Source organism: Plutella xylostella, chromosome 12, assembly GCF_932276165.1.
Source record: "Plutella xylostella chromosome 12, ilPluXylo3.1, whole genome shotgun sequence".
Lineage (NCBI taxonomy): Eukaryota > Metazoa > Arthropoda > Insecta > Lepidoptera > Plutellidae > Plutella > Plutella xylostella.
Window position 1 is genome coordinate 10,620,929 of NC_063992.1, and position 12,494 is coordinate 10,633,422.

Consider the following 12,494-nt stretch of genomic DNA (forward strand, 5'->3'; position numbering starts at 1 on the left):
CATCATTCATTTTATATATCATCATATAATCAAAATCACTGGTTTGCAATCAGCTCCGTCATAAAATTCGTTTTCAAAAAGCAATAAGTATAAGTATAGGCACACTATGAAGTTTTTATTTAAATGTTCAATAATAAACTTTCGGAAGGAAACTCAACTCAACATCTTTGGTTACATAAGTAAGAGAAGTTGTGATTTTTTTTATAACAACTGTATTAGTACCTAAACTGTCGAGAATTATTCTAGGAAATATAATTTGTCCACTCTTTTCAGCTTCCAATGAATTAACATAGATATAAGTAATGATTTAATATCTCAGACATTCAGTTTTTTTCTACAAGAACGTACAGTTCCCCAAAATTGATCTTTACACAACACAATTATCTATTCGTTTTATTTAACTTTATAGATCAACGCTAACTCGTTACTTCTTCAACTCACTAGATGTCAGCACTGTCAAGTTTGAAGCACCAATAACATAATTTATCACATTTGTGATAAGGGGCGTGCTGATTGGTTTATCAACATGTTTCAAATGCTGCCATCTAATGGCTGGATCACTAGATTCTTTAACAAATTTCTGTGCTGAACACCTAGCCACTATACCTTTTTTCACGAGGAAAGACAGCTGATACAATCAAAAACTTCCCTTATTCAAATGTAATAAGAGTCCTGTCAGATGTCTTTCCCCGTGAAACAAGGTATAACCGTGCAAAATAATGATTATAAAATATGTCTATATTTTGTATTGGAATGAAGCAAAATTAGTACATAGTTACATGTTAAATAAATAAATAAATAAATAAATGTTTTATAAGCATATTGGGATACATAATATACTTGAGCCACTAGCTACAGTATCAGTATTAATGAATGAACCTATTAACAATAAAATAAGTATAAGGTAGTTTTTATAAGAAATATTGTTTTATAACTAGTTGAACTTATGAAAAACAATTTGATTGGACGTTCCTGCATGATAAGAATATAATCAATACTTAGGTAATATAATTATCTCAATTATTATTAATATGTTTTTAACAATTACGTTTAATTTGTGACTGAATCAATATCGTTAACGTTAATATTTCGCGCTATTCATAACGAAGTAGTGGAGAAGGGACACTGACGCTTATTTCAGGGACTATGTAGTTTAAACTATCGATAATATATTATTGAATAATCAAATAAATCAGGAACCATAAACATGAGGGGGTTGAGTACTTAATAAAAGTAATTATACATATTTAAAGGCACTTTTTAGTTAGGTATTTCCGAAATACAGGGTGACTTCCACCAAACAATACGTAATTACCTAAATCTATTGCTCTCGTGCTTTGACAGTATACTGACTGAGCAGGACATCAAGAGATTTAATTTCATTTAAATATTTGGTGCAAGGCACCCCTACTCGGGAGCCCGATGCAAAGTTTGCAATACTTGGGCTTAACGTTTTCTTGCAGGTGATCACTGATAAAATTCATTATTTATCATGTCAAATTCATTATTCCTATCTAAGGACTGTTAAAGCGTGTAATATTTAGAATGTTTTAAAGCAGACTTTACCTTTCTTTGGCAGTACATTCGTCATAAGTTTGCAAGATACGTGTAAAACTTACCTACTATACGGGGCAAAATTTATGATATTGAATTTGCATACGGTTTAAAGCTGTTAAAAATATTTTGTGGCGGATTTATTAGCAGTAGCATATAAATTTGACTCTTACGATTCGAGCGATTGATTCACGATAATTTTCAAGATAGTTTATGTTGAAATTGTAATATTTAGAGAAAAAAAATAGATATCAAGTAAGTATCAGTCTACCTCAATTCGCAAGATAAAAATATTTTAAAATCAATAATTCACTAGATTTCAATTCCATTTAGAAATTCAGTCACTTAGTAGGCATTTTGTTACAATTTACTTACACTAAATTAAGTAAAAATAACGATATGTTAAATGATTTATATGTATTTATGAGTTACAGTATATATGGAATTATAATGTACACAAATTGTATAATAATATATTTTGCAAGTAAATAATATGGTATCGTATAAATTATGTATAAGGCAAATTTATCATTAGATTTAACCAGTGCGGTGTCAAATTGTTAATTTTCATAGACATTCGACATAAATAAGTAGCAGATTACAGTATACGAACAAACAACGAAGTTTGAATATTGTTAATCTGAGCTGGTGAGCAAAGAGGGCTGGAATTCAACTAAAGTCTGTTTTTTCATCTCATACACTAACTTGACAGATTCTGAACGGTTCATCAACAGTCGATTGTTCCGCGAATAAGTGACTTATCGTTCTATTGGCGGTACAATCGACTGTTGATAAACCGTTCAGAATCTATCAATTTAGCATCTGAGATTAAAAACAGACTTTAAATACCAAGACATGGTGGTCTTGGCATGGCAAATAGTTCAATGGCACCACAAGTAATCAACAATTATGACAACATTCAAAACAAAGGGAAGATAGTGGAGTCTCAGTAATTGTAAAACACGATAAATGCTTAAACTTAAAGGCGTTTCATTGTCATAAACATAATCTTATCTAATCCAGAATCTTCATCATTATTATAAATAACGCAAAATGTCGTCTGTCTCAGTGACCTAAGTAAATAAATCATAAAATAATTGTATTTTTTTTTCATAAGAATTGGTTTTTAGGTCGTGTCAGTCGAGTGCAGATTCGCTGCCAACCATTTCGTCATATTTAAATATTTTATCGTCGGATTAACCACTTAACTGGAAATAAATCTTTAAAATGACTATGTGAATACGAACTACTTTTAAACCTTAGTCTTTAGTACGATTTCAACTGAACCAAATGCTAAGTAACGTTTGTCTTCGACGCAAAATCATTAAAAACAATCTCAATATTTACCTTATGCAGGTCCTAAAACCATTGTGAATGTCTAAATCGACAGTGCCACATTGTTCGTTACTACCCCTCTTAAAAGATTATCTACATATTAAATTATGACTTCATATTCACAATCGTTTCCTTTCCGTGACGTCAAACTCGGCCATTTCTAAGCTAAGCAATTCAGTGAAAAAATCCGCCCTAGACGCAAGCGAAGACGAGCGAATAATGGCTTCCGATGCCGATGGTGCAAAAGGTGACAGTTATAAGTAGTTCAGTGAGTAGTTCCACCGTCAGTCGTAGTGTCGCTAGTGTCGCCAAAAATCGTTCGCTTTAGCTATCGGCAAGGGTGGATTTGTACTGAAGCACTTTCAGGTCTCCACATATAGCTCGTTAACAAATCTCAAATTCTTCATACCCACAACTCGATCCCACCGTGAAGTCACACTCGCACCCCGGGTCCCAGTAGCCTGTCCTATGACGTCACACATACACCTCCCGTCACAACAACCTGGTCTGGTGCTGGCTGAGCTGGCAGTTCTCGACGTACAGCTCCTTGACCAGCAGGTCTGCGCTGGCGAGGCGCGCGTGCAGCCGCGCCGCCGCCGCCTCCGCCGCCGCCACGCGGGCCCGTAGAGCGCAGCCTTCTGTGCGCGCTGCTTCTGTGGGTCGCAGATTTAGATAGATAAATAATAAATAAATATGTAGGAACGTCTCATAGATGGTCGGATGACCCCAAACCAGGCAGCACCTGTTATATGGGTGTCGAAAAGCTTTATTATTATTATAATCAAAGATCTACACAAATATACATAGATAGATACATAACATTAACACGCAAGACACAAGTAAAAATATCTGTCTTTAAACAAATATCTTCCCGGCCGGGAATCGAACCCAGGACCTTCGACATAGCAGTCAGGTTCACTAACCACTACACCAATCGGTCATCAGGGTGCATGTAGCTGGAGCAAGTAAAGATGAGGGTTACACGCGCGAGTAATATACGCAAGCTATTTGTTCGAGTTTTCCAAGCATATGTTTTTACGATGCATACCTATAACCCGCGCAAGTGCCTCAACATGCGCAAGATACTTGCACCGTGTACAAGCACCCTCAGTATAGGTGCTCACTGCTCATAATATATGTGGTAAAGGGTTGTACTCACGCTGCACGGCATCGAGGCACAGCTGGCGGTGGCGCAGCGCGGCCGCCAGCTGCCGGCAGCGCGCCTCCAGAGCCCCGCACGCGCACGGGTTGCGCTGCACCATCTGGAAACAGATATTATATTTTATTGATTAAATTGGAGCACCAACAGCTTAAACTAATTAAATGAAGAGCAATATAAAATTATAATTTCGTTGTAAAAGCCTATTATAGGTGTTCAGTAGTTTTAGCGTGAAGGAATTGCAAACATACACATTTACATACATTAAATTTTATAACATTAGTGTACTTAATTAATAAATGTTGTCTTAAATATTAGACACGGGCTCGGGCATCCCCCAAAACTAGGCAGAGCTTACTGTACACGCCACACCGTCAGTTCCATTTATATACTTTACTGTTTATCCCGCAATTCCCAAGGGAAACGCTTTTTAGCGCAGAAAATCTATCAGAGATCATCCAATGCAGCAAAGACACACCAAAGTCAAACGTTTTTATTCATCGTATAAATATATTTTTTTCTGATGAACGTAATTTATTTACAAACTTCTCTCCGCCATTTCAAAGTTATCTACAATGTGCTAAACTTGCTAAAGTGATAAATGCGGCCGTTTTTTTAGACATCGCGTGATGGCTAACGACATTATCACCTATATTGGATCAGCGGTTGATAGTAAATCTTCCGACTCACGTAATAACGTCACATGTTCAGCGTGCTTTACTTATTGCGGGGGCGTCAGTCAAGCAAAGCGAATAGATAAATATTGTTATTATGTTTGTATGTTAACTATGTTACTTCTAGTGTAGGTATATGGCTGGGAAAATTAGGTGCATAATTGTAGTGCTCTAGTGCTGGCCTTTTGAGGTTTTGATAAGCTCTATCATGTCCTAATCTTTGTATATTCTATTATTATAGCATTGTATATTTATTTCTATTATTATCTATTTTAATTTTTCAGTTGTTATAGATTAAAAAGTCTCAGACAGCACTTTAATTTCTGCATGAGCTCGTACACTTCATTTAAATTAGTATTAATATAAATAAATATTATTCTCACCTGAGCCTGTTGCCTCAGTTGTCCCTCCAGCTCGGAGCAGTGCAACACCTGTGGCTCGTCCCGGAGTGTCCCAGCTGAGGCACTCCGCTGGGTCATCGGCCTGCGGATGGGACTCAGCCCGGGCCGCTCCCGGTCACTGTCCGACGAGCTCCGCACCTCCGGCTGCATGAACGCTGGGTTCTGGTAGTTCCGCACTGCCTTCTCCGTCCTGCCTTGAGGACTGTGGATCGTGCCCTGACTCCACAAGTAGTCGATCGGACTCGGTCTATTACTTCCGTTCACAACGGGTCGCTCCTCTAACATTTTAATCTTTTCCTTTAGCTTTTCAATCTCTTCCGTTTTCGCCTTCAATTGTTCTTCCGTGTCTTGTTTGTATTTGTCGAATTCGTCTTGTAGGTCGTTGAACTGCAGCTCGAGGCTGTAGCTCTCGTCGATGGTGGGCAGCCTGCCTGAGGGGCTACCGGGGGCGGGGGCGGGGGCGGGGGCGAACTGCTGCTCGTACTCGGAGATCTTGTCCACGAGGTCGGACAGCCGCTCGTCGCTCGCGCGCTGCTCCTCGGCGTGTAGGTCCCGCTCCTCGTCCAACTTGCCGCTCCAGTACTCTTCGCACTTGTCGTATTCCAACTTCAATGCGTCCAAACTTGATTCCAAGTCTCTGGAAAATTGCAAGAAAATTCCAAGTTAAATAGACATAGCCAACTTCACTTAACTTTTAATAAAAATTGTGAACTATTGAAATTTTGGAAGGTACTAGAACATAGTTTTAGTTTTTTTAGTTTTATTTATTCGGGAAACAAACAGCTTAAAATAATAATAATTAGAATAAGGATTAAATTTAACACTCATGCCAACAAAGTTTCCTCAGATTCAAAACACTCATTAAAAGTATTTGGTGAACAAAAACAAAAACATTAAAAATGAAAAATAACAAATGAACAAAAATTACACATAAAAAATAATGACAAACATGAGAAGGTTACAAATCAGTTAGTGCTGTTTTTATACATTTTTTGAACTGGCAGAAAGAGAGGTGGAACAAATCTACATCTACGAAATTACTATTGTATTGGCGACAGGATCTCAAAAGAAACATGTTGGCAGCATAGTTTGTACTTCGATGAGGTACATGGAACAAGGATCTATGTCTATTGCTAATTCTAGGACAACGAATACTTATATTTTCCAAAAGATAAGGCGTATCTAAGGCATTGTGCAATAATTTGTACAGGAATACTTGGTCTCGCTCTGTTCGACGTTTCTCAAGTAGAGGCAAATCTACAACATCCTCAGTATTTTTGTATTTGCGCCAACATAAATGTTTAATAAATTTTGATTGGATTCTTTAAATCATATTCTTATAAACATTATATTGTGGGCTCCATACTATAGACGCATACTCCAGAATGGACCTCACTAAGGCATTATATAAAAGAATCAAGGTTGAGGTATGTTTAAATTCTCTGCTCATGCGCAAAACAAATCCTAGCATACGATAGGCTTTATCAGTGATAATCTTAATGTGACTGTCAAATAAAAGCTTGCTATCAATGTAGACTCCTAGGTCCCTCACTAACATGACTATATAGACAACCAACACTCACTTCACTAAATTGGAAAGCTTTAGCTTTTCCTCCTCATGGCTCTGTTGAGCTTCGGCCAACTTCTTCTGCAACTTCTCCACCTCTTCATCATTCCCTTCAGTCTGTACTGCAGCGTCCACGGCTTCGGTCGCGTCTGGGCCGCCCGTGAGCTCCAGTACCCGCTCCTGGATGGTCGCGATGATGCCTTGTAGAGCGGCGCAGGAGTCGCAGCCCGCCGCCGCCGCCGCCGCGCCCGCCCCGTCCAAAGCGCGCTGCAGCCGCCGCACGCACTCCAGCTGCCCGAACACCTTGTGATCCAGGCTCATGAACGACTGGTCGCATTCCTGCCAAATTACAAAACATTTATCATAATTATTATTTGTCAATTAATTTGGTATAAAGTGTAGGCTAGTATAGGGGAAAAATTGTCCAACTCACGTCGGTGCATGACGGTGCAGACAGTAGCGAGGCGAGCGAGTGTTCCGGCGCGCCGACCTCCTCCCGCCAGCTGGCGCCGCCCGCGTCCCCCGCGCCCGCAGCCGCCCCCGCGCCGCGCGCCGCCGCCTCCAGCTCGGCCACCAGCTCGTCCGTGCGGTCGCGCAGCTGCTTGTTCTCGAGCCGCAGCTGGTCCAGCGCGGCGGCCAGCGCGGGGTCGGGGCCGGCGGGCGGCGGCGGCGGCGCCTCGCCCCGCGCGCGCAGCTCCCCCGCCAGCGCGTCCCTCGCCGCCGCCAGCGCCGCCGCCCGCCGCTCCGCCGCCGCCGCGCGCCGCGCCTCCTCCTCCGCGCGCGCGCGCAGCTCGGCCGCCTCCCCCCGCGCCCGCGCGCCCTCCGCCGCCGCGCGCGCCTCGCTCGCCTGCAGGGCGGCCCGCGCCGCGTCCCCCCGCGCGCGCTCCGCCGCCAGCGCCTGCTCGTGCGCGCGCGCCTCGTCCCCGCGCCGCGCCTCCAGCGCCCGCACGCGCGCCTGCAGCGACGCCTCGATGCGCGCGTGGTCGTCGTCCACGTCGCGCGCCAGGCACGCGGCGCGCCGGTCCGCCGCCGCCAGCGCCGCGCGCAGCGTGCCCGCCTCCGCGCGCGCCGCATCGCCCGCCGCCTCCGCCGCCGCCAGCCGCAGCCGCTGCAGCGCCAGCGCGGCGTGCAGCAGCGGCGCGCGCGGGTCGGGGGGGGCGCCGGGGGGCGGGGGGGCCGCCAGCGCCGCGTCCAGCGCGCTCTGCAGCTCGGCGGGCGCCAGCGCGGGCGCGGTGAAGCCCAGGTCGCGCAGCAGGCGGGGCGCCGCGGGCACGCCCCCGCGCTCCCAGGCGCCGCACACGGCCTCGGCGCTGAGCTCCGGCTCGGCCTCCGCACCCCCCGCGTCCCCCGCCGCGAGGGTCTCGCTCAGGGCCGAGTTGAGCCGCTCGAAGAACTCCGCGACGGAGAGGTCGGGCGCGCCGGCGTCGTCGAAGATGCGCTGCACGAGCGCGGGGTCCAGCCCGTCCATGTGCAGGTCGGCGCACAGCGCGGCGGCGGCGGCGGGGGCCAGACGGCGCGCGGGTAGCAGCGCGGGCGGCGGGGACGCGGGGCGCGGGCGGCGCGCGGGGGGGCGCGGGGGACGGCGACGCGGACGACGGCCGGGAACGCCGCCCGTAGCGCTTGGCGCCGACCACCAGCTTGGGCGCCACCTCGCGGCCGGACGAGTCGTCGTCGCTGGCGGGCGCGGCGGGGGCGGGGGTCGCGGGGGGCGCCGGGGAGCCCCCGAGCACGCTCAGCAGCCCGTTGCGGAACTGCGTGAAGGTGACGCGCTCGTGTGGCCGCTCGAACAGCGAGTCCGCGAGCGCGGCGCCGCGGTCCTCCAACTGCAAAGTATCACACAGTTCGAGCACGGCAGACTTGTCTAGGGCTTCCTCGTTATCTACGTCGAATGTTTTGAACACGGAGTACAGCTGTTTTTCGTAGTGATCCATAGACGTTCTATCCATTGCTGGCGATGCGGTTCCATTAGAAGCACGAGTTATATCCGAGTCTTGGACATTTACTTGATAAATATATGGAAAATTTACTATTCAAATCGACAAATATGGGGTTTTAGAGAATTTTAAAAAGGTAAATCGTAAATAAAATTAAAATTGACAAAATAAAAAGTAGATTTTGACACTTTTTGGTTGACATTCCATTCGATGATTTGTTGACTGTCAATGTCAAATGTCATGAACATGACAAACGAACTGACGAGAGGGACAGCATTTACAAAGCTATTTTATATATTGTTTTAAGCATGGAAGTAATAAGTACTTACGTACGTTTTAAGTTAATTACGAAAAACTATAACTCATATTATACCTAAATAATCATACATTTCAAGATATCTTATTTTCAAATGAAGTTATCTTGCGGAAGGATAAAACTATTATATTAATTACGCAAGGTTACTGAAACTTAATACTTGCTTTATGATGCTTTACAAACTGTTATTATTAAATCGTTTCAATGTACGCACTGTACCAATAATATCGTGTTATCTATCTCATGTTATATTTCAAATAAATAATATAACGAAATGATAAATGCATAAATTCTATACCTAAATGATAATTTCTAAAATTAAATTGGTTAATTTAATTTTAAAAAACTGGTTGTAATGTGAGGAAACTGGTGGATAGACTTTTTAATAATGAATTATGTTTAGTGTAATTAAGCGTTGGGATCGATTTTTCATCTCAAAATCTCTTGAGAAAAGTTGTTTGTTTGTTTACTTTGTGTCTTGTGTATGTTGTGTCTCCAAAATTTGTAAACAGTGAGAAAACTAGAAAGAAGAATAAATATTTCATACTCTTCATCTAACCTGATACCTGCTGTTATACCCAAAAAAGTCTAAATAATGACCTTCAGCTATCGTGACGCGGCATCGGGAACTTATTATCAGGCAAATGAAGTTGTTGTTGTAAACATGAAGTCTGATTCGTCTGATTCACCACCCTCATCGGATGTCCTGGAGCTCATATTTGACGCAAGAAGAGAAAGTTTAGATAAGCCAGTCAGTCATTTTCGTCCATCGATTGTGTCTTATGCTTTATTTGCATTATCAGTAGCCGGCCTGTGTACGATGACTTTTATCATCACAACTTCCGTCCTCTTCGTCCAGGAGCCGCCGCCGCCGCGCCCCACGCTGGACTACCTGGCCGAGAGGGAACTCGCCTTCGCCAACTATATGAATGACAGGCACAATGACATGACGTTGAACAAAGTGATATCTTGCTACTACAACACTCCCTCAGAGAATGGTACAAATGATCTTATGCCACTTGATATCAATCCCAAACTCTGTACTCATATAAATATAGCATTTGCTCAGGTTGTTAATAAAGAGATTGTATTGAACGAAAACCAAGAACGGACTATAAAGGAAATCATAAAACTGAGGCTGAAGAATAAAGATCTCAAAATATTGCTCTCAGTAGGAGGTGCCGGCGGCCACAACGGCTTCTCCGAGATGGTGGTGGACCATGCATCCAGGAAGACATTCATAAGATCTATCAAAGCAATTCTGAGAAATTACACCCTGGATGGAATAGATCTGGACTGGGAGTTCCCAGCAATACACGCCGCCCGTCCAAATACCACCAGCAATGTAACTGTTAATGCTGCTTGGGCCTCCATGGTCATGCAGAACCTGGGCACTCCCCAGGTCTATGAGCATGGCCGTGAGCGACAACACTTCTCCCAGCTACTCCGGGAAATCCGCAATGAGTTCTTCCGGGAGAGAAAAGACTACCTACTCACTGTTGCTGTCGGAGCTCCCAAAATCATTGTTGATACTGCCTATGATGTGGAACAGTTGAATATGTATGTCGATTATATCAACCTCATGACATATGACTTCCACTCATACACCAAACTTACACCATTCACTGGATTAAACTCACCACTGTATCCAAGAGCTACGGAGCAATTATACCTGTCTACCTTGAATATAAACTTCACTGTTAACATGTATGTCAGCAAAGGCATGTACCCATGCAAGATTGTGGTGGGGATACCCACTTACGGACACAGCTTTCATCTAGTGAACCCAACCAACATAGACATTGGCAGTCCAGCTTCAGGCTTTGGAACTCTTGGAAGCTTAGGATTTGTGGATTACTCGGAGATATGCAAGTTCATCAATGACCACACAGGAGACGTCATTGTGAAGAAGGACAACGAGACCAAAGTTCCTTATCTGTATCACTCTCATGATTGGGTCTCCTACGACGATCCCATCAGTGTCATGGAGAAAGCAAAGTACATCCTGGACAACCGTCTGCTGGGCGCCATGATCTATTCACTGAATGCCGACGACTACCGCGGAGACTGCCAGGTGCTGGGTGTTGATAAGAAGTTTCCACTTTTGCAGTCCATCAGAGACACTTTTAACAAGTAGATCACTGTTTTCTGACATTCCATTGGCATTTGTTTACCTGTTTTTTTCTTGCGACATATGTTATTTTGTACATGGTGCAGGATTTCATGGCTTAGGGCGGGCGCGCGGGGTGGATGCGCGGGGCGGGTGCGCGCGGACTGCGCGTGCGGTCCAGGTCGGGGCGCCCACGCGGGCTCGCTGGCCCTCGCCGCGCTACTGCCCGCGCCGCGCCGCCGCCGCCGCCGCCGCCGGCGCGTGCGCAACCACACAGAACACACGCGCGCCTTCATTATTCCTTACTTATTAACTTTTACAGTTTGAAAAAAAAGTAGAAGCATGCCACTTAACTGTTTCATTTACTGCAAGCGTTTCCAGTCGGCCGCGGCGGCGCGGTCCGGTGTTTTTGCGTCGATCGCCGCCGTTACCTAATCCTGCCTGAGTGTGGGTGGTGTGTTGGTGGCGCATGCAATATTATGTAAATTGCTATTGATCACTTACTAAATCAATTCAATTCTGCAAGGTTAAATGACTACATCTTACACTTATGTCTACATTCAACAAACCTGTTTGTTAACTAATGCTTTTAAGTTTTTGCCTTTATATTATAAATTCAGTTTAATATTATGTTTATAACATCGATATAGTCAATTAATTTAAAGCTATTTTTAATTTGAGGGACCTGTAAATATTATACCTAAGTTATTTTAATTGTATGAAAGAGAAACTTGGCTGTGCGAACCTACCTAATTAATTACGCAGTAGGTAGCCATGTATGATGTACCTACCTAGCATGATATTGTTAAGAAATTAACTTCAGCGTGAAGTAAGTTTATTTTTGTTTTATTGAGGATTATTTTAAGTGAATATGTTTTTATTATTTAGGATTATTTTAATTGAGTAAGTATATTGTATACTATATGTATGATGTATACTTTGTATATAAGTACCTAGGTACCTACCTACTGTGATGGACGCGATTGTGAATTTTATTACCTACTTATGTGATTTAAAATTATTAATGTTGGCTAGTATCTACGTTAAACACAGTGTCATTTTATTACCCATACTTATACCTTCGTAGTTAGTAAGTAATTTCAAGATTTTATCGTAGTAATGTTTAACAGTAGTTTAGTAGGCTGATATAGTCTATAGGTAAATGTATTTTACTATGACAAATTTACAACTATTTATCTTTGAACTAACTTTAATACCTACATTAAATATGAATGTTGCATCATTTGAATAGTTTTATTTCCGTAGAAAATGAATGATTCCACTAACTGTACCATACATGGCGTAAATACCTTATGTTCACATAACCTTATCTTCTAGCTAACAGGCATAGTGCTCCAGACAAGTTGGCATGATGGCTCCCTTTCTACATCATTAACCCTAACTGAACACCGTTACTACCATAATCATACTATAGTAACTTGAT

General features: G+C 43.5%; 2 protein-coding genes across 2 annotated transcripts; one reads left to right on the forward strand and one right to left on the reverse strand.

Moving 5' to 3' along the window:
* Positions 1 to 3,359: 3,359 nt before the first annotated feature.
* Positions 3,360 to 9,111, reverse strand: LOC119694052 (blastoderm-specific protein 25D). Its single transcript, XM_048624478.1, is given in 6 exon segments — positions 3,360 to 3,542; positions 4,049 to 4,151; positions 5,106 to 5,760; positions 6,707 to 7,029; positions 7,124 to 8,285; positions 8,287 to 9,111. Coding segments are annotated over 6 exon segments (2,754 nt in total). The 5' UTR covers positions 8,637 to 9,111; the 3' UTR covers positions 3,360 to 3,381.
* A 262-nt stretch (positions 9,112 to 9,373) lies between these two features.
* LOC119694008 (chitinase-3-like protein 1) lies at positions 9,374 to 12,293 on the forward strand. The gene has a single exon (XM_038119347.2). The coding sequence runs from the start codon at positions 9,536 to 9,538 to the stop codon at positions 11,075 to 11,077; it is 1,542 nt and encodes a 513-aa protein (XP_037975275.2). The 5' UTR covers positions 9,374 to 9,535; the 3' UTR covers positions 11,078 to 12,293.
* The last annotated feature ends 201 nt before the right edge of the window (positions 12,294 to 12,494 follow it).

Coding starts and splice junctions, on each gene's coding strand:
- LOC119694008 (XM_038119347.2), top strand. CDS start 9,536: ATGACCTTCAGCTATCGTGACGCGGCATCGGGAACTTATTATCAGGCA.